General features: G+C 37.9%; 3 protein-coding genes and 1 long non-coding RNA gene across 8 annotated transcripts in view; 1 reads left to right on the top strand and 3 right to left on the bottom strand.

The window, feature by feature from the left end:
• Positions 1 to 27336, top strand: part of LOC133521915 (caskin-2) — a 439796-nt gene that overhangs the window by 48489 nt on the left and 363971 nt on the right. The gene's annotated exons all lie outside the window — the stretch shown is intronic.
• LOC133521919 (proton-coupled amino acid transporter-like protein pathetic) lies at positions 8837 to 15997 on the bottom strand. 5 transcript variants are annotated; one of them, XR_009799956.1, is made up of 10 exons: positions 15289 to 15997; positions 14762 to 14931; positions 14095 to 14239; positions 13443 to 13573; positions 12881 to 13107; positions 12243 to 12443; positions 11862 to 11967; positions 11456 to 11672; positions 10869 to 10929; positions 10214 to 10242 (listed from the first exon to the last, which is right to left on the bottom strand). XR_009799956.1 is itself a non-coding variant. In XM_061857045.1 (9 exons), the coding sequence occupies exons 1-9, from the start codon at positions 15289 to 15291 to the stop codon at positions 10045 to 10047; spliced, it is 1398 nt and encodes a 465-aa protein (XP_061713029.1). In that variant the 5' UTR covers positions 15292 to 15997; the 3' UTR covers positions 8837 to 10044. The 5 variants fall into 5 exon arrangements, 4 of the variants coding, with proteins under 4 accessions (XP_061713029.1, XP_061713032.1, XP_061713033.1 ...); XM_061857045.1 differs by lacking the exon at positions 10869 to 10929 and having other exon boundaries at positions 8837 to 10242; XM_061857046.1 differs by lacking the exon at positions 10214 to 10242 and having other exon boundaries at positions 10758 to 10929.
• On the bottom strand, positions 18444 to 22307 carry LOC133521924 (proton-coupled amino acid transporter-like protein pathetic). Its single transcript, XM_061857065.1, has 6 exons — positions 22106 to 22307; positions 21091 to 21317; positions 20529 to 20729; positions 19911 to 20016; positions 19605 to 19821; positions 18444 to 18937 (listed from the first exon to the last, which is right to left on the bottom strand). Exons 1-6 carry the CDS (start codon positions 22210 to 22212, stop codon positions 18740 to 18742), a joined length of 1056 nt encoding a protein of 351 aa, XP_061713049.1. The 5' UTR covers positions 22213 to 22307; the 3' UTR covers positions 18444 to 18739.
• LOC133521931 (uncharacterized) lies at positions 23055 to 24574 on the bottom strand. Its single transcript, XR_009799960.1, has 3 exons — positions 24448 to 24574; positions 24079 to 24239; positions 23055 to 23541 (listed from the first exon to the last, which is right to left on the bottom strand). It is a non-coding gene; the product is annotated as an uncharacterized LOC133521931 (long non-coding RNA).

The raw sequence follows: 27336 nt of genomic DNA, 5'->3' as shown, positions 1-27336 counted from the left end.
TGACTGTTACGATACGTATTGAATGGAATTTATAGAGTATCGGTTTTAATTACTGAAATTATAATGACAATTATAAAAACCAGACACAATAATGTTACCTTACTTCGACGTTTAGTCTCTTTTTTCGTCTTAATCATATTAGGTAGGTACATATTTCTTTTTACTTAAAAATTTTATACAGGGTGAACTTTTAACCAACAGTCATACTCTGCGCAGCGACTTTATAGGTCATACTGAACCACTTTTACTATTAGTAGTCCCCAAGCCACTCCGAGGCCAGATTTAATTGACTCAGCTCGGCCTTGCCCACAACCGGTATCAATGTGTTCGGGCGTTTCTCCTGATCACCGTACATGCGGTAGTAAAGCGGAAAAATGGTGGGAGGGGATAGTAATGACGTCACAAAGATGGCATCCGGACCTATTCTTTTTGGCAGTGTATCTCGAAAACCACTTAACCGATTGTATTCATCGAGGTGTCAACTAATAGCTTATATTATGGAGATTATTTCCTTTTTACAAACATTTACGTGAAACCTATAGGAAAATAATAATCACAAAAAACATTTTTTTTATACATTTGGTTGGTAGGTTTGTCTTATGTTTTAAAGCAGTAAAATCTTTCAAGTCGAAACACAGTATAAATATACATTTTGTTGTCTAATCTAAAAGTATGATGTTCATTGTTTAAGACTGATTAGTGATTACTGAATTAAATAACATGCTATTTGTTATTTTTGTTTTATTTTTTAAATCAGGTATTAATTTATTCACTATGTATCACTATACAGGTAAAATGTGTATCATAGTTGGTCTGTAAGTACTTACTACTTGTGTCGAATATAGGTATAAGATGAAATTTTAACCACCAGCCATACTCTGCGCAGTGACTTTACAGGTCATACTGAACAACTTTTATTATGGGACCAATGCCGAATCACGCAAGAAAATTTGGATCTGGAATGACACCCACTGGCTGTGCCCTACCACACAAAGCGAGATGACATTCACAATGCCCATACCTCTCTTTTGGACGTAGTTTAAGGACGTACCCGGGTCCATGACGCATGCTCGCCACACCGCTGCTTAAAATAAGCTGACGCACCGTAAATTGAACTGCGTCAAAATCGCAAAAATTTTTTTTTTTTTTTTTTTTTTTTTTTTTTTTTTTTTTTTTTTTTTTTTTTTTTATGTAATAGGTTGCAAACGAGCAGACGAGCCGCCTGATGGGAAGCAGTCATCGCCGCCCATGGACATAAGCAACATCGGAGGAGCCACTTATGCGTTGCCAACCTTTGAGAACCCTAAATATTACACGGAGATCTTATGGCAGACACCGTACCGGTGACGTAAAAGAAGCAACTGTTTTGCGAACAAAAAAGATTCGCGTGAAGCACGTCACTGCGATTCCGTACCGTCACCGTTTTTTAAACAGCGGTGTGGGGAGCATGCGTCAAAAACGGTACGCATACGACGCGTCACTGCGATTCCGTATCGTGACCGTTTTTTAAGCTGCGGTCTGGTCGCACCTTGTATTGTATTGTATTGTATTCGGGCGATTTTTCCGCAACTCGACGACTTGCGCCTATTTTGCGTGATATGTTGGGGGTGGGCTAGTCCTGCCAGCCCAGTTCCTCGAGGAATCCTATCAAACCTTTGATGTTGAGTAGGACCTCGGGGAGGTCTCTCGGAGATCCGAGATGTTTAGCCCTGTATGGAGTCACTCCGCTGCATTCCAGCACCACGTGAGAGGCTGTTTCTTCTGTCTCCATGCAACCTCGGCACAGGGGACTGTCTGTGACACCTGTTGTGAAAAGATGTTTGTTAAATAGTCCATGACCTGTTATGACACTGGTTACCATACTCAGTCGGACCTTCCCTTGTTGCAGGAGCGCCCTTGTGAGTTTTCCGTTGATGCCAGGCATGGCTTCTTTTGCCTGTCTGCATCCAGTCTGGTTCAGCCAGTGTTCTGTGTGTAGTTTCCCTGTACGTGCCAGCAGCATTGAGCGTACCTTGCTAAATGGTATCGGAAGAATCGGTTCCGGACCAATCGCCCCCGCATTCGATCCTTGCCTGGCAAGCTCGTCCGCAGCATCGTTACCTCGGGATCCACTGTGTCCCTTGATCCATTGTAGGGTGATCTTGTTATTATGACATACCTCCATTAGTCGTTCGTGGCATTCGTGTATAAGTTTGGATGTAACTATATGGCTATTTAGAGCCATTAAGACTGCTCTACTGTCGGAGAGTATGCGGATGGAGGATCCTACTACCTTCCTTGCAGTGATGGCAGCCGCCGCGTTTATGATGCCCATGCACTCAGCTTGGAATACCGAGTTATGGGCTCCTAGCGGAGTGATGATCGACATGTTCAGGTGTTCTGAGAAGGTTCCAGAGCCCGATCCGCTGTCTGTTTTGGACCCATCAGTGAAGATTCTCAGCTCCCGGGGATTGAGTCCTTCATGATTGTCGTCCTCATATAACTGTATTTTGTACCTTTTATCGAAGATAGCTTGTTTGTGAATCCGGTCCGTGCCTGACCTAAGCACTGGAAATTCGTCATACACCTTTTCCAGGCATTTTGTGTGAAGAGCTCCTGTGATGTTAGACCATATCTTGAGGGTTCGCAACCTTACCGCTGAGAGACTGGCCTCTTGCTGTATGTGTAGGTGCAGCGGTGGAAGGTTTAGCATGACCTCCATGGCTGCAGTCGGGGTAGACCTCGTGCAGCCAGTGGTGGCCGCGCATGCGAGTCTTTGAAGTCTTTGTAGTTTGTCTCGTACGTTGCCTAGGTTTGTTCTTGGCCACCAAACCAGAGCACCGTAACAGAGTAAGGGGCGGATTATCGTCTTATAGAGCCAGAGGGTAATTTTCGGGTTGAGTCCCCACCTCTTACCAATCATCCTTCTGCACTGCCAGAAGACAACTCCCGCCTTGTCTATCCGTTTGTTGATGTGGTTGTTCCAATTGAGTTTATTGTCGAGAGTTAGTCCTAAGTACTTAACTTCATCGGACAGCTGTAGCTCAGTTTGGAAAAGTGTTGGTCTGGTAAAGTTGGTCGCACCTTTATATGGGACCGTCAAAAAATTTTTCGCTATTTCGGAATTGGTCCCATAGTAAAAGTTGTTAAGTATGACCTATAAAGTCGCTGCGCAGAGTATGACTGGTGGTTCACCCTGTATAAAATTTTTAAGTAAAAAGAAATATGTACCTACCTATGATTAAGACGAAAAAAGAGACTAAACGTCGAAGTAAGGTAACATTATTGTGTCTGGTTTTTATAATTGTCATTATAATTTCAGTAATTAAAACCGATACTCTATAAATTCCATTCAATACGTATCGTAACAGTCACCACAGTTTCGACCGGTAAAAGCCAGTTATCGTTACCCATGCGCAAATAAATGAGTGTAGCTTCATTGTTTATTACTCGATCTGTATGTTTTAAGGCTCATTATATTCCTTGATAATGAAGCAATATGTTTTATATTAAACAAAATTTGCGAAATGCTAATATTTACGGAGATTTTTACAAAATAAAAAAAAATAATTTTATAAAAAAACTGTTTTTCGTGATTATTTTTTTTCCTATAGGTTTCACGTAAATGTTTGTAGAAAAGGAAATAATCTCCATAATATAAGCTATTATTTGACACCTCGATGATTAAAATCGGTTAAGTGGTTTTCGAGATACACCGCCAAAAAGAATAGGTCCGGCCGCCATCTTTGTGACGTCATTACTATCCCCTCCACCATTTTTCCGCTTTACTACCGCATGTACGGTGATCAGGAGAACTGTCCGAACACATTGATACCGGTTGTGGGTAAGGCCGAGCTGAGTCAATTAAATCTGGCCTCTGAGCGGCTTGGCGACCGTACTATAACAGAATACACCACATCTTAATAAATCACTCCAGAAAATTATTTAAATAAGACATCAATTTACGTACTAATTCAAACTAACATTTATTACGTAGTTTTCAAAAACGTTTAAAGATATCATCAACATGAACTAAAAACTCATTTGTTTATTTCGTGGCCCATATTAATACTTAATAGCTTTGTAACGATGCGGTGTGTCCCGATGAAGAGAGCAATTGAAAAATCCTAAAACGATTCATCATTGTCAAACAGTTTGATGAATGATTCAATGAAAATTTATAAACGGTAAATATTTTTTAACGAATACATTTGTAGAATATGGATTGGAAAATAAAATAAAAATCAATGTCGATGGTCGCGCCTCTTCCTTGCCTGCACGAAACGTATAATTATATATTTTGGATTCAATGAACTCTAAGTAAACATTTCTTTGAAGCTTTAAACATGAAACATTAAATTGAATTGAAACCTTCATTTTCGAAATTTTGAATGCTTGAATTCTGCTAAAACTAGTTATTGTCACATAGAAAAATGACGTGCTAACACCATTGGTACAACCTAACAAATACATCCTACTTTAAAACATAAAGATTATGTTGACAGTGCTATGCCATAACACTTATTAACGTGCTTATTTATAATTTATAAGCATTTTGGGCATGACGATCCACTACGTTAAGGTTCTTGGAGTTCAAAGGGTTAAGGATATTTTTAAACATCCTTGTAAAGATGAGCATGAGAAACACAAACATGCTAATCCCATCTCAAACATAGTCCATTGTTTAAAGGCCTGCCTTTTTTACTTGCGCTTGCTTGGCAGTTCCCAGACTAAAAATAGACGGTAAGAGACTGGTTATGAATACATTACATGGTTGCTGGTCAAAGGCCTCTCGTATGTTTCCTGCGAGTACTCGGGATTTAGGATTTTGTATCTTACCTAATTCTTGGGTAAATATGCGGGCGTTTCAACCGCTCGGGTCAAACGTTCTTGTCTCACGATTTCGCAACGGGACGAAAATTCGCAAACAAATTTATCAAACTCTGAGCATCAGCTCTTATTCTTGCTGACACAACAGGACAAGGATGCTGCACATCTCTCCCTGAAAGTAATTTTAAGTATTCGTGTCAAGGCCAAGACTTATGGTTCATGAAATATAAACATTAAAAAAGTTATCTCAGTGGTTGTAGACATTTGCGGAAACAACTGCCAGACCGCCCGCGATCATTTTTCAGTCCCTACTATATAATTCAGTATTTCAACATGAGCGGCCCAAAGTGAGCGCTACCAACGAACACCCTGTCGACTATTACGTGTTAAGAAAAATGCAAAAATTTGCTGTGATATAATACGAGACAACAATTACGAGTAACTATGTCGATAACCTTATGTTATTTTGTCACTGCTATAAATAAATACTTAAGTAAGATAAAATATCCGAGAGTAACTGATTATTTCCAATTGTAGGTATGGGCAGAATATAAGGTCAATCTGGGTAAAGACGTCACTATTTTCCAGTATTTTTTATTCCCCCTTCAACCCCAAATTATGAAGTATGTACTAGTAATTAGTGTACAGAAATAATCTTCTGCTGTCTTCTCTTCTTATGGTGCCGTCTCCTGCCGGAGGTTGGCTATCATCAGAGCTATTTTTACTGCAGCTTGAAACAGCGATCTGTTGTTTATGTTAAACTAGCACCTTAGGTTTTTGAGCCACGAGGTACGTCTTCTTCCACGTTTTCGTTTGGCTTGGATTTCCCCCTGTATAATCTGCTGGAGGAGATGGTATTTTTCATTTCGCAATACATAACCAAAGAACCGCAGTTTCCGAATCTTTATAGTATCTAAAATTTATCTTCTCCTTTGCACTCTCTGCATCACGCTATAATTGGTTACTTTACGTTTACGTTACAGCTTTTATATAGTTTCTAGACGTTATAGCTGTAGTAAGTGTCCGTGACTCCGCTGTCACACTGTTGCAAAATAGAACACGTTTATGTAGCTTAAGCATGGACAAAGAATAAACTTCTTCTTTATACCTACTACGTTTTTGCCTTTCTTGCTCTTGCTACTACTGATAATAATCACGTATTGCTTTTGTTCTTTTTAAAGCGACGCACGGAAACTCTGGTCACGGAAAATCTAGCTTTTGTTTTAAAACATCAAGATATTATGAAACTTGGTTTAAGTAAGGCAGACAGAACAGAATGGAACAGAATAAAATAAAATAAGTTTAGTTTTAGTTAAGTGAGCTCGAGATAGTAATAAAGATAAATAATGCTGTGCAAAATATTATTTTTCAAAACTATCTCGTGGGGCTATGCTATTTAGAACTCTATGAGGAACAAGAGGCTTAAGTTTATTTAGAGAATAGTTTTTATGTTTAGCAGTAGTTCATACAAATATTACTAATGTTTTAACCTTTTTCCAGGCACCCGATAATCACGGTTTCCCCAAAAATCCAAATGTATTCCAAATAAATCAGCTTCATTTGAAGACATCACTTACCTATTACCTAGTACCGTAAATCGGATAACTTACGTTGAAATTGTAATGGCGTATGTGGTCGATAAATCGTACTGTGCCTTGAAAACGGTTAATAATATTTATTCACCTTACAGTATCAAGACCAATATAATATCAAAATTGTTCGTATCCTTTATCATAAGCTACTCAATATTTCATGTAGCAAATATTGTCTATAAACGAACCATCACGCACAATAAATACCAATGGGTACTGTATTCTATCAAAGTTAAGGATATGCTAACACAAGAAACGAGTTGACTTCTTAATTAAAAAAAATAATGGAAAACGTTTTACTATGTGTTGAGATCCCCGCAAAAGTCCTAAAATAACAGAACTCAGTCAATTCCTCTAGCTAAAGATTTCAGCCGTAATGAAATGAGACGACAAACGGCAGGCCTTCGCGACGTTTGTTCTACGTCTCTTTAATTAAAGGAGCCTTTCTTTCTTCCATTCCCATTGGTCGAATGAACGAGACGAGCGCGGGCGCCACTGTAAGGGCCGGTTTTTATTTGTTGTCGTTTTTTTTTTCGTCAGATTTTGATAATTTGAGGCAAGGATATTAAAATTACCGAACGCATATCCTTTTTTATACGTGCAACCTCCTGCGCTATTATTAAGATCCTTAGCTTTGCGTATTCGTAGATAGAGTAGATAGATCATACGAATGCTAGTTTGCCTATGCATTGCGTAAGCTACAGTATAAATGTGCAAGTTTCAGAAAGTTTCAAAAACGTTAGCAAAAGTTCTAGGAAATTTGAGAAAAAAAATAGGATATTAAGGTAAATTTTATTTTGGAAACGGAAAATTCGCCATTAAATATATCGCAGCGGCCGAAGTGCTCAAAAATATTTGAACACGCACTCTAACGCCTTGACAGTGGAGTGGAGCAATTTCATCATCATCATCTCAGCCGAAAGACGTCCACTGCTGGACAAAGGCTTCCCCAACGAACGGTTATTCGCTGTCCTCAACCAACGGTTTCCCGCGACTTTAACCAGATCGTCGGTCCATCTACCTAGTCTGCGGCCTTCCCACGCTGCGTCTTCCGGTACGTGGTCGCCACTCGAGAACCTTTCTGCCCCATCTGCAATCGGTTCTGCGAGCAATGTGGCCCGCCCACTGCCACTTAAGTCAGGCATTTCTCTGAGCTATGTCGACAACTTTGGTTCTCCTGCGGATCTCCTCATTTCTGATTCTATCACGCAGGGAAACTCCGAGCATAGCTCTCCATTGCTCCATCGACCATTGCTCTTTGAGTGACCTTGAACCTTCTTATGAGGCCCATTGTGAGCGACCATGTTTCTGTGCCGTACGTCATCACTGGCAACACACACTGGTTGAAGACTTTCGTCTTAAGACACTGCGGTATTTTGGACGAGAAGATGTTACGTAGCTTCCCGAACGCTGCCCATCCAAGTTGGATTCGACGAGCAACCTCTTTCTTAAAGTTGGACGTACCTAACTGGACTGTTTGTCCCAGGTATATATATATAGTCGTCAACAACTTCAAGCGTAGAGTCTCCAACTTTCAAAGGAGTGGGTACAACATGGGAGTTTGATATAATTTTCGTCTTCTCCATGTTCATCCTTAGAGACCTCGACAAAATGCTCAACGACCTCAGTAGAGTCTCTCAGCAAGTGGGTCTAAGGCTTAGACCCACTTGCTGAGAGACTCTACTGAGGTCGTTGAGCATTTTGTCGAGGTCTTCCATGGTCTCAGCCATGACAACGATATCGTCGGCAAAACGGAGGTTGGTCATGGTGGTTGTATGAGCAATTTAGCCGCTCCGATATATCTGTTGGCGACTGTACAAAAACCTTTAAGAATTTAAGGCTGTAAGCCTTTGAGCGGTTGGAATCACACTCTCGCTAACGTGAAGTGGCCTACGTCACTTACAGCTTCTAATACATTTGTCCATTTGGACAGGAAGGTTGTAAAGAATTCCAGTCTCCTTTAGGTTCATTAAATTAAATTCTGAATTGTGAGCTTGGCAAGTTCAGTGCTAAAAAAATATAAGGATGTAAATACTAGTACCTACGAATACGGGTAGTTATGGCAAAAAACTTATGTCTAGGTTATGGTAAAGTAAGTATGGTGTCTAAGAATCCTTTTTTACTTTTTGTTTTACGAACTCTGTAACCTTAGTTTTTAATTGCGTTGAATTCTGACGTCTTCTGGTGATATCAGGCAAAAAAATTAAAAATTCAAATTATGACAGCTGTCAGAATTTCACGCAATTAAAAACGAAGGTTTAGGGGCTATAATAGTTTTCATTCACGGATAAAAAATCCCTGCAAAAAATTATGTATTTATTTCTTCTTCTTATCTGTCACATCACAAACCAATCACAAACTTTATTTACTTTTGTTCCAGTGTGATTTGACAATACTATTTGGCTTATTATTATATATACAGATACACAAAAACAGACATAGTAACAAATTTTATTGTAGATGCTATGTTACAATTGTTCCAAAAAAGTACAATACAAATGTTAGGATTAGAGATTGGTCATGTGCCGTACAGCAATATCCAGAAACATAATATCTTTTCAAAACCTGAATGTTTTTTTCGCATTCGCTTTGCGCAATCGAAAGCCGCAGTACCTATCTTTTTTAATCCGAAGGATTTTGTTCATATTTACACGGCGCTATCGACCTTTTCAAAATATGAAAGATTTCTTCGTATTCGATGCATCGGACTGCCATGCATTCACATAGTGCGCTTATACAGCACTAATTGAGAGCCAGACTCGATTTTCCAAATTCGAAGTATTTCTTCGTATTCGCATAGCGCAACCGAAAGCCAGAATATCTATTTTATTAATCCCAAGGATTTCTTTAGGAATACATAGCGTTAGCGCTACGAGAGCATATATTTCTAAGAACGGATTTCCTCGCATTTTAGGTAGTTCCATCGACAGCCAAAAAAATTTAAAATCCAAAGGTACTCCTTGCTCACTGTGCAGTCGAGTGACAAAACTTTTTGAAATCCCAAATTATTAAGTACGTCAACAAGTTCCTGATGTTCTTTCCTTAGTCTCCCAGTAGACACAGAAACATGCCGAAACCGAAAACTATGGAGAACTTGTATAGCCGCCGCTTGCACCAGTCTAGGTCGCGTTGTGCTATTTGACTGCGATCTCGATGGTCGCTGGAAACATGAAGGCCGAGAAACCAATAGGTTTTAACAAGGCAATCACGTTGGGCTATGTAAAACCGATAAACACTGTAGGGATGCTCTAGCAAGCCATCTATGTTAGTAGAAAAAGGCAGCATATTTAAAAATAGTAGGCGCAAAGGATCTACCACCCATTCATATTTTGAATTTCGCGCCTTTCTTTACTGAGTGACTGTTTTTTAACCGCATTCACAAGTTCCATAGGGTTATATTTAAACACAAAGGATTGTTTCGCATTTAGATAGCGCTATCGACTGCCAGACTACCTTTTCCAAATTTGAAGGATTTCTTTGTCTCGTCGTCGTTTTTTTCCTAACGCAATCTTGTGCTAAATTTTATTTAAAAATCCAACGAAGTTCCTATGGTGGCCCTATTTTAAATCTAAAGAGGCTTTTTGATCTCACCTCGTGCAGTTGATTGACACATATGGTTTTTAAAATCCAACAAAACCCTTTTTTATGCCTCGTCCATCAACAAGTTCCCGAGATTGCAGTAGCCTCCCATAAGACACAGGAACATGCCGAAACCGAAAACTATGAAGAACTTGTATAGCCGCCACTTGCGCCAGCCTAGGCCTGGCTCGTGCCACTTGACTGCGATCTCGATGGTCGCTGGGAACATGAAGGCCGAGAAACCAACGCCGAAAGAACCGATCTGGAAAGCGATACTCATTTTATTCATTCCCAAAGTCTTACACTCATGACTTGAATTACATAATGTCAATGTGGAGAAGGTCGTCGCTTTTAAGTTTTTTAACTCTTGTGTTTTTACACATAATTATGAACTCCACTTAGGTACATAGTCGGTAGAGCAGAATGAGTCCCTTCCTTCTTTCCCTTCCTTTCTCACGGTTTCAGAGCGACGTTAAGATACAAATACAAGAGTTCTTGGCCCTATGAATGTCTTTCCTACAATAATATATCTTATAGAAACAGACAGCAGTTTAAAATCATTTTTTGATAGGTACAAACATATTTATGTAAAGATATGAGTAATGAAGGCATAGACCGAGTTTATTAAAATAATAATTCTAAATCTTTCTTTAAGAATATTTCCAACTGAAATAGATGATATAGATACGAATAAAGAAAAAGTGGCGAAGGCCGGATTCCAACCGGCCACTTCAGCTTACGTGGCTAAAGTTCTAGTATAGTACTTAAAAATACAAATTAAAATATTTAATCAAATAATTTGATTTATTTCCAATAGGTTGACCTGAGATGTGACCGATAATATAAGCGATTAGGTGCCGGCACCCCAACCCAGCTCGTGTCACTTGCCTGTCAGCTCGATGTACAATGGGAACAGGAAGCTCTTCAGCGAGATGCAGAACTAGCCCAGCTGGAAAAGAAGGATAACTAAATTGTAAACGAACTTTAGTCTCGAAAATGTCTAAATACAACACAGTTACCACAAAACTTATATATCTTAGTAATGTATCTGCGGCAGGCACAAAGATTTTATCCTTCTTTTCCAGCATTGACTGTCACTTATGGCAAAGACTTGTTGATTGTTACAATATTGTAATATCGATTTTAACTAAGATCCTAGTTGGTATTTGCATTAAAATTGAATTGATTTGTTACTATCAATGGATCTTTGCTTATGGTAAAATATTTTTTGAATATGATAAAGTTTGTCTAGGCAACCAGTCAGAAAACAAATCAAGGTTTGGTAATATATTCCAATAATATCTGCAATTCTACAAAGATGAAAATAGCTTGCCAGACAATATATCACTAAATATGTCAATTCGACTTAAACTAATTACAATAAAGCAACCGTTTGCGTAAAATACTTAAATAAAAAATCTCTAATCGAGGTTTTAAGTACATACTCGTAATAAGTGACCACAAGAAATACTAACAAATCCCATAAAGGCGTTGATATTCGGGAATGCGATGGCGAGCAAGATAAGCGCGATCACAAATGCAGCCCTATACAGCCGCTCGATACACCAATACTTTTCCGGGTTGTGTTTCACCTTGATGTAATACCACACCAGGTTAAAGGGGGCCCAGAAGTTGAGCGCAAACGTCACGTAGAGAACCAACGCTAAGCTGCATTTCAAAATGATCGGGTAACTGAAAAATAACGGTACGTCACCAACTTACGAAAGCCTAATTGAGAAATTCAAAAGTTGAAGTACTACAGTAAGACCAAGAATGGAGGGAGTTGTTTCTTAGTGACCGGGTGGGTGAAGAAAAAAGAGTACAGACATATTGTAAATATTAAAACTACTTATTACAAGAACTAAGGTTAAATTTACTCACACTTTCCAAGGAAAATTCATGGTGATGGGAGTACGGGCCTCCTCACCATAACCCCAATAGCCGAAAAATCCAATTGTACCTACGATGCTAATCACCGCTGTCATGCCTGAAAGCAAAATATGAAATTATAGGTAAATTTACATGAGCTACAAATATTACATTGCTTTAACTTCAAATGCTTAATAACAAGTATGGCATGTTTATTATATGATAGTCTGCCGAATGATAATAGGCATCGAAGCTTGTCATAGGAAAAGCAAACCAACACAACTTCACATTGGTTGGACTAGTTATTGATTATAAGATTGATGATTGAAAAGTACAATCTGCAAAAAGTGCTTAGCCAAAGCTCTTAACAATCTCAAATGAGTAGATTCTTACCCGTGCATATCACTAAAGGAAATTTCTTCGGTTCTTTCATATGATTCTCGATCGGAATCGACATGCCAATGCCTTCCATGCTGAATATACAGACGCCTAGAAACTCAAAAAAACCCTTTGCGTCCTTGATAAGTGGAAACTCTGAAGGGGACTTGGTGGCTGCTTTCGATCCATAGTATATTGTAGAAAAAGCCAAAATTACTGTAAACATGATAAATGTGTTAATTTATTTATTATTTCTTTATTCATTTTACCTTTATTGCACAATACAACTGATTTATACTATACAAATGATTTTAGGTTGAATTATCAAATCAATGACTTCCAAGTCAATGATGGGTCAAAGACTTGATGGGTAGCATCCGTTTGTGTTGTCTGAGTGCGTAGAAAAGTCTTGTTCCTGATACGGCAAATGCTTAAATTACGACAATTCACGTGCATTCTGATCAAAAACACGGCATACGGCAGCATTTTCATTGACGTATCTCCCATACGTTTTTCCCGCAATTACGCCTATTTTTTGAAGTACGGCAATTTAAGACTCCGTACATGGCTATCCCAAAATTCGACAGGACCAACAGTGGAGAAGATAAATGTACTACTGTATGTACTGTATGTTCGGAACGTAAAAGACTTACTCAATAATATGTTCGCCACGATAGAAAATGGCGCCAAATACTTCAAACTCAAAATCATGGCGATAAGAATACAGGGTATGAGCATACAAGCAGTGTATATGCGTATGCTTGCTTCTCCTACGACCTGAGCTTCTTCCAGAATTTGCTTGATAGTACGAGCTACGATGACTGAGTACACGCTACAAGAGCCAAATATGTTTATGCAGAGTGTTGCGTCAACCATGTACCTAGAACAGAGAAGCAAATCAAGGCTATAATGTAGTAGTGTGTGAAAAGAGTGATTGACAAAATTTTATATCGTCATGCCAGTTATTGATGTTACCCTAAAAATATTTTTAATTTTGTAAAATAAGGTACCGCAAAATACAGAATACGTTCGATATCTTCTTTGGGCGCGTAGCCAACGTGCCAATCGTTATTATTGTTACAAGCGTTACAATTACGGAGCTTTAACGATTGGCACGTTGGCTACGTGGGCTGATATGGTTGTTTTCTATTATTTTGGTATTATATAGGTAATAAGCAAATTATTCAACTTATCACTTCCATATATTTTAGTTACCTGAAGATGTGGCCATGTTTAGTTAGTTTTGGGAACGGGCCCGTCTTCAGCGACGCCTCGGCGAGTTCAGGAAACGTGAGACTTGGCACCTGTAGCCGTCCGTACATGAGCTGTGCTGATGACACCAGGATCTGGTGAAAATTATATCATTATGAAGTGAATTCGTAGACATAATAACGTCGAGACTCCACAAAGCAGTATGCTTTAATATGTTTTGTAATTTGGTACAGAGATTTGTCAAATAATCCAAGCATTCGATAGTTAATAGCATGTCTTATAACCCTTTAAACGCCGCACCAATCGTGAGCGGCGCGTCATCATGAACCTTGTCGGAATCCACGAAGGTTGATTTTGGGCTGTAGCCGCGTAGTCAGTTGACGTTTTTGGTGGCCAAATGGTTAATGTTATCTTGCCTTTGTTTACGAGTAAGGTTAAAAACTTACATTGCGTTTTAAAGTTTCAAAAACCGGTTGTGATAAAGAAATTCCATAATTACATTTACAATCATCAACGTCAAATTTTATCTAATAATCCTTTTTCTGTTGCTTTCAGGTAATGCAGTACGGCTCCCGCTCCCTGCAACATATCGCTTGCATTGCGTAATCGTAACGAACATTATCCGTCCTACATCCATATTATCACTATTACTTACATACTTGCTGTGTATAAGCATCATTCCGGCCAAGATGTTGATCACAAGCCCGGTGAACAGTCCGCACTTCTTGTAGGCCGCGTGGATGCCGACCACGCCACCGCCCAAGCATGTCTTAATCAAGTTGCCCACCGCTTCGATGAAACTGAAACATTGGTCACCTTCTCCGATAACGAATTTAAAATGTAGAATATTATTGTAACCCGTGTATTAGGTTGCACGATGAATCAATCTACCACTCAGGATCAACTCCAAAAATGTTCAGTTTGTAATTATTCGGCCCTGTTTGTTTTCTTTGTTCCTATAAAATACATATGCTAAAGATTTAGACTCGGTCACATCACATGGTTACCTAGCCTAAAAACCTCAAAACTGTACTCTGATTGTTCTTCATTATGCATGGGATACGATTAAATAAGATATGGAGACTATAGCTATTTTAAGTATAATGCTATGTAGTTTGTATAATCACAGAATGTGCATGGAATACCAAATAAAAAATCTCAATATTTCTTAAAGACGGGTACATTCTGTTGAAATATCTCGAACAATAATATTTCCCAAAGCAATTTGATCTCATCATAAATTGATCATCCTCGCATTGATAGCTAAGAATTCACCTGTTATATCAACATATTTCGTAACCATAAATTTGCTTTATATTTACTTGGTGGTTTTTATAGGGCCCGCTTCAAGCCTGGCAGCGGCATAGTCATAGTTTCTAGCTTCTTCTCCTGTTGCTTTGATTACAAAATCTGGCCGCGCAGAGCGAGGTGCAGCACTTGCAGCTGGCCTGCTTGCCTCCACCGAGCCGTTTGTGGGCTTGTTTGGATCTACCTGAAGCAAATATTTTTTTTTTTAAGAAAATTACCGTAAATTACTTAGGTTCTTAGGAAAAATATGTGAAATCCTAATTAAGGACAGGAGCTCTGAACAAATATATATGAAAATGATGAGATCAAAGACATCCAAGTGTTTCCAATCCAATCTTTTGTTAAACGTCGACTACTACTATTTCAAAACACAAAGTAATATCGAGCTTTATGTGAGAATACTTACTGATCGTTATTAGTTATGAGAGTACTATTAATCATATGATTGTCATTATTATACATATAGGTACTTATCTGCAAACAAGTTCACAAAAGGCATAAAAGCAAATATGTGTAAACAAATTGTAATCTTTTTTCGTACCATTTACAAAGCTGTTCGCGCAATAAATGTACCTCAAAAATTACAGGCTAATATGAAATCACATAGTGTTTACTTTATTATATTGAATACTCGTCAATTTTAATCATTTAACAAAATATTGTAAATTAATGGGTAGATAAGGATAATATGTTTTGCTTGAGTGACAGTATTGAATTTGACAATGAGAGTTGTCATACTCAGTGTAACGACTTCTAGTATTTTTACCAAAAAGCAGGGGCGGATTAAGAAGGCGCGGGGCCCTTAGCACAATAACTTGCGGGGCCCCCCTGGATAAAAAAAAAGGCTAACTGCGAGTTGGGCTCGCACCCCGAGGATTCAGTACCATCACAACATTTTTACAATGTTTAATTTTTTTTTTCGACTTGTGCTGGAACTAGTTTTTATCATGTTAATTATGCAGTGTATTTTTCTTTATTATCACACCAAGTTTGAGGTCTGTATTTTATAACCGTACTTAATATGTAGATATACAAAAAAAACATATAAGTAAGCTGAACCGTTATAAATGATAAATACGAAACGATGATGTAATCCTGTTATCCCTCAGGGACATAGGGCTCGCAGAAGAATTTGCCATTAGTCGCGATCCTGAGAGGCTACTTCTCAACTGATCGCCCAAGTCCAAGCAGGGTCTCCGCTGGCAATCGATTGGCAGTCGACGGTCGGGGCGGCCTCGTACCTTGAAATTTATCTCTACCTATATGAAAATCGTAATTATTTGGTTTTTGTTGTAATACCGGTACTCTATACAAAAATCGTGTTCATTAAATCTGTCGTTTAGTGTGCTCTATCATATGACCCATACCAGGTAGACAGTCGAAATTTACACCAAGTGTGTATTTCTATTGCAGCTGTAACAAATAATAAATATAAAATAAAATTGTCGTTTTTTTAAACAAAACACCTGTATATCGTCTTTTAAAATTGGGCTATTTTCCATATTTATTTATTTTTCATTTACATTTAGGCACTTTAAAAGAGCCTAATCTTAGTGAGGTTGCGTTATTTTATCAGAGTACCTTTCCTCACCCCTATAATGGAACAGGCACCAGTAATGGGATGGTATATACAAATCCTGTAAAACAAGTATTTACCATCAGTTTTTAATTGCTGGCAACATTTTACCATAAGCAAGAGCTAAAGAGCTGCTTGAGTTTAATTTTTCATTAATATTTATTAGTTCAAAAATGAATGGCGCCATACATCCCATCCATGACTGAAGCAAAAAACCAATTTTGGGTTAATAATATTGAAACCAATTGCAGTAGCTTTCATTTAATAATTGCAGTAGCTTTAATTTTAGGATGCTATTTAATTTAATTTTATTTTATTTTTTATGTAATGTATTTGTATGTGTAAATGTATAATGTATATGGAAACAATTTTCTGGATTAAATTTCATTCATTCATTCATTCATTCATTAAATACATAGAAAACATAAAGGCCAAATTGGACATACAACTTTTAAAGCGTAAAGCGGTAGAAATTTTACAGGTGTCGGTGAAATATCGAAATACTCTAAATTTTCTCTTAAAAGCCCCATGATTGGTGCCGTTAACATATATTGTATACTTTCTTCTTATAATATATATACTACTACCTTCGGTTTTCATCATCAGATCAGGTCGATCCTTGAAGGGTCGATCTTAACATAACATTGCATTGTCACCGATTTTTCTCTAGTACGCGAAATTTTAACAACAAAATATGTTGAGAAATAGTCAAAAAAATAATTTGCAAAATTTGAAAACAACTTACGAAAACCGCAAGTTAAATGCAAGCATGTTGGGATACTGTTTAACAGCATTCAACAATAATAAGTTAAATAAAAGCTTGTATAAATAGGTGAAATGTGAAGCGGGTAGGAATGTAGGATGTATCAGGGACGCACGCAGTGGAAACTGGAAACCAATTGCCAAGTGAGTCAAAAAACGAGCCCAAAAGCTGAGTCTCACCTATTTCGCCACGTTCCCGTGCGAAACTGATAGCAAAGCTGCAAGAATAAAAGTGATGCCCTAGTGTGAGCGAGTCTGTAGGCCGAGCTCCATATAAGGACGGAAGCCCGTAGTGTTCTAGAACAGAGTTTGGAATGGAACCAATGTGAACTCGGCTCGCCTGCTGCTCGGCCTTCATTCTCGCTCGAAAGTACGACTCATGGGATCATTTGGTTTTCCGGCCCTGATGGGATGGGATGGGATTCCGGCCCGGCGGATGTAGGGCTTAACATTCGGCCTACGCGGAGCCCCGCTGTTTTCTTTTTTTTAACACTATGGCAATTAGGTTGGTTCGATCACGATCACGGCTTTGCAGCAACTTCGCATATTTCGCGGAGGAACGCGCCCTTTGGTGTCCCACTGCCGCAAAGCTGGCCATCATCCTTCCTTACTTTCCACCAGTTTATTTTTTAACACAACTTCTTTTGTTCGTCTCCGAGCTCTGCTCTTTCCTGCAGCTTAGCCATGCACAAAAGCTTTGAGACTTTCTGCACCTTCGGATGCGAAACTCTGCTCCCGGTCTTTGCATAAGCCTTAAAACTCAATGCATTCCTCAATCTTACAAACATGGTATCGTAATAAATTTTTTTTTGTCAAAATTGCCACTGACTTACGAAAAAATACATTGTAAAAAAATTGTGATGGTACAGCATCCTCGGAGCGCGAGTTCGACATGAACTTGGTCGGTTTCGCGTGCCGAAATCGCATGGTCAGGGTCGGTGCGCGGGGCCCCCCCTAGGCGCGGGGCCCTTAGCATATGCTTTTTCTGCTGTTCGGTTAATCCGCCACTGCCAAAAAGGCTGTTACCATTATCAAATATAGGCCAATTTTTAAGGCGTTATTACCAGTTATTACCTATATTCTTTCAGCGTTTTTCTATTTGACATACAAAGATCGTATTGCTTTCACGCGCTGCTGTAGAAACCGGGGTATTTTGATGTTGCATTAATATGACATCATCAACAGCCGAAGTGTATATTTATTTGAACTATTATGTACGATATAAAATTTTACAAATGGCGGACTTAATGCCTTAAAGCATCCTCGACCTGTCAACCATTGGGTCGGTTACACAGACAAAAACCTGTAATTAGTGCAGGATTGTAGACATCGATATGAAATAGGAAACACAAATTAAATTATTGTAAATATTAAATATTGTTTTATTTACACACTTACATAAATAAGCATAAACAAGTATCAGTAACATGCAAATCATTTATCCTTAAGCACATTAGATAGGTACATTATTTAAAAATCCAAAGGATTTTGTTGATTTGAGCTGGTATGTTGATGTGTTGATTTTTTTATTCTGATTATCCACATTGCAAGTACAAGTTCAAATATATTTGACAGTACTTAATTTATAGGATTTTTCAAATACTGTAGCCGTTACCCTTGTGTTGATTTTGTAAAATTCGAACGACTTTTCAATCTACTCGTTGGAAGTAACCAAGCTCTTGACATTGGAATATGTTCCCAGTATACACAAGAACACCCCGAAGCCGAACACGGCGCCGAACTTATACAGCCGCCATTTGCAGGCGCCCAAACCTGGGTCGTTCCATTTGACTGCCAGCTCGATGAACGACGGGAACAAGAAACCCAACAGCGAGATGCAAAATGAGCCCAACTGAAAGAGAAATTAAATTAAATTAGGTTGTAGATGATGTAGATACCATAAAACACAGCGCAGCGCCATCTTAGCTTTGATTTTATTCCTCTCTTTCTGGAAGAGAGGATAAAATCGCAGGTCAGGGTAATTGTTTAATACTATGATAAAATGAATAGTAGAAAATGCGTGTTGTCCTGGAACACTCGGTTTGAACGAAGTTGACACATACAGGCTTTTCACATCACATATGAGGAAATCATTTTAATGTTCATGTTCATATTCGTGTTCCTCATCTTCATTCTCATTCTTACCCATTTTCATTCTCAATCGTTGGAACGAAGTTAAGAAAGTGTCGTGCGTGACGGGTTTTCGTGACGGATTTTTTTTACTTTTTTTCGCCTAGCTCCCATCCGCCAAGTTCGTACCGTCCGATAAGGAACTTCGTTCCAAAAATATATGGCGTTACGCAAATTTTGACATTTGTTTGAAGAGTTATGAATAAAGGTGATTATGGCTAATCTACAAAATCAAGATAAATCTAGGCACGGTAATACTATACAGTATGTCAGACGATATATCGATAGTATAGAATTTCGAAAAATCTACATGCAGCTCATTGCTATTCTCCGTAAAACTCAATCGTCCGCAATAAATAAACAAATAGATAATACAGGAAGATACTAACGAATCCCATAAAAGCGTTGATATTCGGGAACGCTATGGCGAGCAGAATAAGCCCGATCACTATGATAGCTCTGTAGATCCGCTCCACACACCAGTACTTGTCCGGGTTGTATTTGACCTTGATATAGAACCACACCAAGTTAAAGGGAGCCCAGAAGTTGAGAGCGAATGTAATGTAGACAACCAGGGCCAAACTGCTTCTTAGAATGATCGGGTAACTGTAAAAGTAACAGTAAAGACATTTTTACTCAGCGTAGTGTAGTGTAATAACTAGTGCAATACTCCCGTTTCAGTTAGAATCACTCACATTTCCCAAGGAAAATTCATAGTGATAGGAGTAACAGACTTCTCGCCATAACCCCAATAGCCGAAAAATCCAATTACTGCCACAATGCCAATCACCACCGACATGCCTAAAAGTGTTTGTCACATATGTTATCAGGTAATGTAGCACAGATAATGTATGTATGAAACTTTATTGCACATAAACAAGTTTACACAAAATAGACATGACAAAATAAAAGATGTAAGTATATATACAAAGGCAAACTTATCTCTGATAGAGAGAGATAGATAGATCTATTACCGCTAACCTTTGAGAAAATGAGAGAGGAACAAACAAAGGTGAAAGACAAACTAAACATGAACATATAACAATATTAAAATTTTGGACACTCATAAAGTAGGACAAGAACATTAATAAAATAGCCTATAATCTAAAATATAACCTATTTTTTAACAACCTGAACAACTAAAATTCAACATGGAATAAATAACAAAATATTGTTACTCTACAGTCTCTACTCTATGATAATCGAGTATGTACCTTACTATATAATAGGACTTGTGCCTTTTTTTATGGAATAGGTTAGCATTTGCAGTATTGGAGTTGGATATCAAAAATCTGAAATTGGCAGTTTCTTACCCATACACAGCACTCTAGGGAATTTCTTCGGTTCCCTCATATGGTTCTCGATTGGAAGCACTACGCCCATTCCTTCCATACTGAACACGCAAACGCCTAGAAACTCGAAGAAACCCTCAGCGTCCTTGATAAGAGGGAACTCTGTAGGGGATTTGGTGGCAGCTTTCGATCCGAAGTATATCGTGGAGAAAGCCAAAATCACTGTTGGAATGATTAGTGTATTTACAATTTGCGTTAAGAGCTGATTGCACCGATGTTCAGGTCAAAGATAATCTTTAAATTATTAATTAAGTACGAGGTGGTGCCGTAAATGAAACTGAATTTTTCCTGTCATATTTGATACAGACGAAAGGTTTGAAAATCTACTGCAATTTTTAGCCGATGGGCTGAAAAAGGTCAAGTCTGTGATTCGGAAAATATGAAAGTGATATTCAAGTTATTGATCTAAAGCTACGCGGCGCGTTAACACGAATTAATGATTCTCTTTCGTTTTCTACTAGCAGGAAGAGATGCTCTTAGGAGATAATTTTGGTAGTGCTTAGACAGAATATGGAGGACTTACACAGTAATATGTTCCCTACAATAGAAAATGGCGCCAGGTACTTCAAAGTCAAAATCATGGCGATGAGAACTAAGGGAATGATCATGCAGGCAATGTAGATCCGTATGCTTTCCTCTCCTACTAGATTCGCTTTCTCCAGTATTTGTTTTATAGTTCGAGCTATTATCACTGAGTACACACTGCAAGAGCCAAAGAGGTTTATGCAGATAGTTGCATCTACCAAGTACCTAGAACAGAGAAGTAAATGTCAATTTCTGTTTTACCCTTAGCAAGGTCTTCAGAATGGTTTAGTCACATTTTGTTTTAAGGAATTGCGTGAGCCGATTATGAAAACACCCAATTAGCTACTGCTGTTGCTGACAACCTATATCACAAACTACAGCACAATACAACTTTTTGCAAACTTTACTAGTACATCGTTATGATATCCGTGCATACATATGTATGATGTATTTGTAATAACCGGGCAGATTTTAAAGGCGTATTCTTGACCGCATTTAGAGGATAAAATGTCATATATGGTATTCTTAAATCGGTGTTGTTTTAAAGCTAATGATAATTCTTCTGAAAATTCGTTTCTGTAATAACACTAATAACTCAGTGAAATGCGCTTATTTGGCTGCGACACTGCCACAATGTGACTTGGTGTAGACATCCCTATAGACAGACATTAAAGCTAACTCGCAAAATGTTTCTGTAAATAAAAAAATACTTTACTTACTCGTAATTTTTTCGCCATAATCTGTAAAAAGAAATAACATGTCGTGTGCAGAAAACACACACTCACACACACACCATTTTTTTTGCAGAATTTGATTAAAAGTCATATGAAATTTTTTGCTCGTTATGACGCCTGGAATGTGTGGTTAAAATCTGTCGAGCTACTCTAGCCTACGGTGTATATGGAACCTATTTCTTTGGCACGCCCTACTTACAGCCTACACCGTATATATATTATTTTATTAAAGGGTATAAATAAATCCAAATGGCGGATTGATTTTATTTTATTACTTACCTGAAGATGTGGGCACGTTTAGTTAGTTTAGGGAATGGGCCTGTTTTTACGACCGCCTCAGCGAGGTCAGGATATGAGAGACTTGACATGTGTAGCCGTCCGTACATGATTTGTGCCGAATCCACTAGAATCCGGCAAAAATAAAAAAAAAGGTTTGTAGTAAAGTTACCTCGACGTTTGGTCTAGTAAATGACCAAAGTTTCTAAAATAGTATTTTATGCAACAGTTGTATAAGAAGGGTCAAAAAAGGCGAGTGGCGTGAGTTACAATGTGAGCCGGAGCCGAAGGCGTAGGCGAACATTGTAAAGGAATATGCCACGAGAATTTTTTGACCTACTTATACAACGTTGCATACAATATTTTTCCTACGAGTCAACAAAAATAAATCTTAATTTAGGTAAACAAATTACAGCAAAAGTATATAGCCAAGACGCGCGAGCATACCTTGTTACGCGCCCGGCCCGCCCCGGGCCGCGGCCGGCCGGTCGGCGACACCTCCTCGTAACTCATGAGGCCCTGGTACTTGCTACTTGCTAAATTAATTTTTTGGACAGTTTTTTCTCAATTTTAGCCACCGTAGCCTACGGAGACTAACAAACGCTAAGCGGTCTTCGTAGTCTATGGGTGTTGCTATATTACGGGTGTCACATGCGTGTTTCTGACTTATGAAGTAATTATTTTTACTATGCAACCAAATGAATATTTTGTAAGTTGGCATCAATGCACTTAGTTTAAAACTGTATTCGTTTTGGTTTTGTTAGGTTGGTAGCCATTAATCGCAGTAACATTATAGCTTATAAAAGCACAAGAGCTTTTATGAGGAATAGACAATATAGACTTTTCTTGAAATCTTTTATATATGTTCTTATATTCGTGTTAATGAATGCATAAATGACAGATAACAGTAGAGGAGTAGGAAAAGGTCTAAAGCGCATTGGGCTCGAATGCGCTGGACTGGCCAAGTCAGACTCAACATAAAATTTGCCGAAGCTGCTAAGAATTTGAATTCAAGCCGAAATATCGTACATCATACGGAACAAGCTGATGCTCCGATGGATCACGTCATAATCCTGGAGCATTGCGGATCCCAAGGGAGAAAGAGGAATTTTGGATTATAGTTGTAATGCCTTTCGACAAATCTACGCTTGACGGACAGTATATTAGCAGTAAACTAAATTATTAATAGGTTATTTTCTAAACAGAATCCACTTGGGAGTTTAACGCCTGGTAATTATTTTCCTGTTATTTTATGAATAGACTAATGAGATAGGAACTTACTTATATCACTTACATACTTGCTGTGTATGAGCATCATCCCTGCCAAGATATTGATAAGGAACGCAGAGATCAGGCCACACTTTTTGTAAGCCGCGTGTATACCGACTACGCCGCCTCCAAGGCATGTTTTGATCAGGTTGCCCACCGTTTCGAGGATACTGAAACGAATTTTATTTATTAATATTCATAAATAACTTATGGTACACCACTGCCAAACAACCTTAAATTTTTTCATAAATCGGTTCACAGTCGATGCATCGCTTACGCAAAGTAGTGCGTTCCCTTCCACACTTGCTTTAGGACATTTGAGTCTTAAACCATTCTCGCCCATCAAAGAACAGTTTGAGGCTCGAAAACATGTTATTCCGGAATTCTTAGGCAATATGATAGTATTTAACTAATTTTTCAGTTTAAGCTCACGTCTTCGGAGAGTATAAGTCTCCTTTCTCAAGTACCAACAGTGTGAGCAGCTTTTAACTCACGACAGTTTAAATTCGAATAAGATAGTACTTATATTTACATTTTGCATATGCACTGACCCTAATATCCTAGTCTTGCGTCTCGAAGTGTCTTGTAAAGAAAGACGAAGTAGGGAGAACTGAATGTCATTAAAGTTAGAAGCTAATAGTACCCTTAAACTACTTCTTTCCAACGGCGCCGGCGGCAGTAATTTTAAATAGGCATTCTATATTTACTTAGTAGTCTTGATGGGCCCTGATGCAAGCCGAGCAGAGGCAAAGTCATAGTTTTTGGCTTCTGCTCCAGTGGCTTTGATCACAAAATCTGGGCGCGCGGGGCGGGTTGCAGCCGGCCTGTTTGCCTCTACCGAAACGTTTGTTGGCTTTTCTGAATCTGCCTGAAAATACTTTGAATTTTGAATTTCCCAACTCAATAAAAAAACTTAAAAACGAATATTACGCGGTAACAGGAAAATAAATAAACCTTTATTGTGCATTTGATATTTTGCAAGCTCTTAAAAATACCTATTAGTATCATAATATTTACAAATAAATTCGCAAATGCAAGTTGTTATTATAAACCTTAAAACCATTAATTAATCTTACCATGTACAATTATTTTAGTCGAATAAACTACATGAAATAGGTACTTTAACTTAATATGTATTTAATAATGATTTTAATAAATACTGGTAAATTTTAATGATTTCACATAATGCAGTGTTTTGACCCGCGTCTGTCAGGGTTGATGTATTGACTTTGACACTATTTTACACACCATAAAGGTACCATAGCTATTTTGTAATATTTTTACAAAAATTAAATACTTACTATTCTGCTTTTGTAGAAAATGTCAAGGTACTTGCCATTGGAACAGACAATCTTAGATTTTTACCTCATGCAAAGAGCATATAATCACTACGTTCTACCTCATGCAGACCGAACAACAACATTCGTACGAACAGAACGTAATGATTATATATGCTCTTTGGTTATCATTGAGATTCAAGATGGCGAAGACATCTCGAGAATATTTTTTGTGTTATTTGCTCATTAATGTTTAAAGTGAAATATTAATAGCTCATCATGCAGTGAATTATGGTGGAAGTGTGCAGCTAATGAAAAACTAACCTTGAAACTCGTTTAACCATGAAATCAACACCCGGCAATCCATCGTGGGTTTTATTACAGTCCAGCTGTCTTCACTAAAAGCAACTACCGAACAACATGTTCAACGAGCACATTTAAAAGTAACGACCGAACAACGACTTGACATTGGCAAAATCATCATAGATTTGATGGAGACCATATTTTAAACGAAGAACAGGAAGTACTTAGTCTGAGTTTTTTACAGTGAGTTTATTTCTCGTTATTTTACAAACGTATCACTATTAAATTGACTCTGGAAAATGGACTAGCGGTTGCTTTCCCTCTTTCTGCAATACTTTAGCATTTTATTTATAAAAGTGTAAGTAGGTGTACGTGTATGATACGTGTGTATTTTAGCGGTGATTGTGAGTGAGTTTTTACATTGGCGTTAGAGTTTCTAGATTGCGTTTCTAAGAATAATTATGCATACGGTAAGAGACGAGGCAAGCATTTTGTGCGACTGTGCCGAAATATCGGGTACTCGCCAAAACAAATACGGTTAATACAAATACTCCGTTTTCAATAGTTTTTATTATGTAAATGACATTATTTATTTATGAAATGAATCTAAATTTCTAAATGATTGAGTTAAGTTATTCCCTAGATCAGGAACAAATCGAGATGCACGTTGCAAGGAATGCCGTAAATAAGTTAGTTTTCCTTCTTTGAATAACTGGTAACGAGTCATTTAGAAAGGGCGTCGCTGTAAGATTGACTGATAATGCTGACTTAGGATCAAGATTCTAGCAGAGACTAGTAAATAATCAAGACTCATAATTGTTCGTGTTGGCTAGGGGCCGTCAAACCGCGGATCGCGAGTCGCATGCGGCTTTTTGAAGGTACAATTGCACCCAAAAGAGTGTCAGTAGTAGTAGAGAGCATTTTCGGTTCTTTGGGTTCCAAAACTAGCGATTTTTATGCGCTTGGCTCTTCTTCTAAATAGTTTGCTAACTTTTGGCGTAAGCAGAGAAAACTTTTGAGTCTACATCGGTTAGCAAATGCAAACGCCTCTAAATCAAAGACATGTTTTGGAGCTTTGGAGCAAAACATCCCGAACAACTTAGACAATTTGAGTAACCTACACTAAAAAGTTGATGTATATAAGTGTAACAGAAGATGTTTTTAGTTAATTTCTTGTATAGTTAAAAAAATAATAATTTTAAAATAATGGGAGGAGTCTTCCTGTCGACCAATACTGGACGAGTAGATGACATTAACGAACGTCACATTTTTATGATGCGATTTGATTCTGACTAGTAACTGTAAAGTAGAAGTGTACATTGTGAATGGTTACTGTGATGTTTGTAACCAGTGTGTAACCTCCATCCGATAATTAAGTAACTGTAAACTCCACGGTCTTTCAGATAGGTCACTACTGTCACTAGATGGTCTTACAGTGTTAAGCAGTATACTGATTGAAACTTTCACGATTTTTACACATTGTTAACTAATATAAACGGGACTTTTTTGTCTTCTCCGAGACCACGGGGACAACGCTGTCCTCGAAACGTGGGAGGTAAATTTAAAACTTAATACGCGATTAAGTCCCGTTTATATTTGTGTTAACAGTGTTATAAAAAATCAACAATTCAGTTCATTTTGCGTTGCTAAGTGCCGGGAGGTGTTTTTTGCAATAATGCGGTGAACCGTGTGAGAGATTGGCAGTCTCTATTATCCACTTGTCTTTGTCTTGTTTATTCTAGACAGTGCTAGATCCAGATAAAATGTTTATTTTATTCCAGCTTTCTATAAAGTTTATGAAAGGTGTTTTCTTGGGACTGGAGTGTTGGGAGTTGTTGCAAAAGTTAGTTCGATCTTAGTTTTTTGAAGGTTTTTTTTATTCGGTAGAATAATTATATTTTAACGTTAAACACGTTTACTATTTTCATATAAATGGTTTAAGTTAATTTTTAACAATAATTTTATGAAATAAACTGTTAATTTCCAGTTTTTTGTTTTCCGTGGACTTAATTGATTAATTATTTTGACGTTTCGAACATGGCATTCCGTTACTGTTTCAAATACTGATCATGAAGAGGGACGATTTTAGAATACAGCTATTTATGTACAATGATTTATAATAATATAAAAATGTTAGAAACCTGTAGATAAGCAATCGAATTGAAAAAAGGTAAATCAAAAGAATAAAGTCCATTCACATTGCTTAATTCCTCCATAAAAATGTCGCTCTTGTTTTGATTATAAAACCTGTTGTATCTTTACTAATACATTTCAAGTCTATGAATAAAAATCTTCCGTACCGCTATTAGGCATCTTCAGCCCGTTTATGCGTTTAAAAGAATTTCATCCAACCAGTTTTATTTTTCCGCACACCAAGAATTCTCT

This window comes from Cydia pomonella, chromosome 10 (genome assembly GCF_033807575.1).
Source record: "Cydia pomonella isolate Wapato2018A chromosome 10, ilCydPomo1, whole genome shotgun sequence".
NCBI lineage: Eukaryota > Metazoa > Arthropoda > Insecta > Lepidoptera > Tortricidae > Cydia > Cydia pomonella.
Note: the sequence above shows the minus strand (reverse complement) of the source record. Positions and strands in the feature narration are given on the sequence as shown.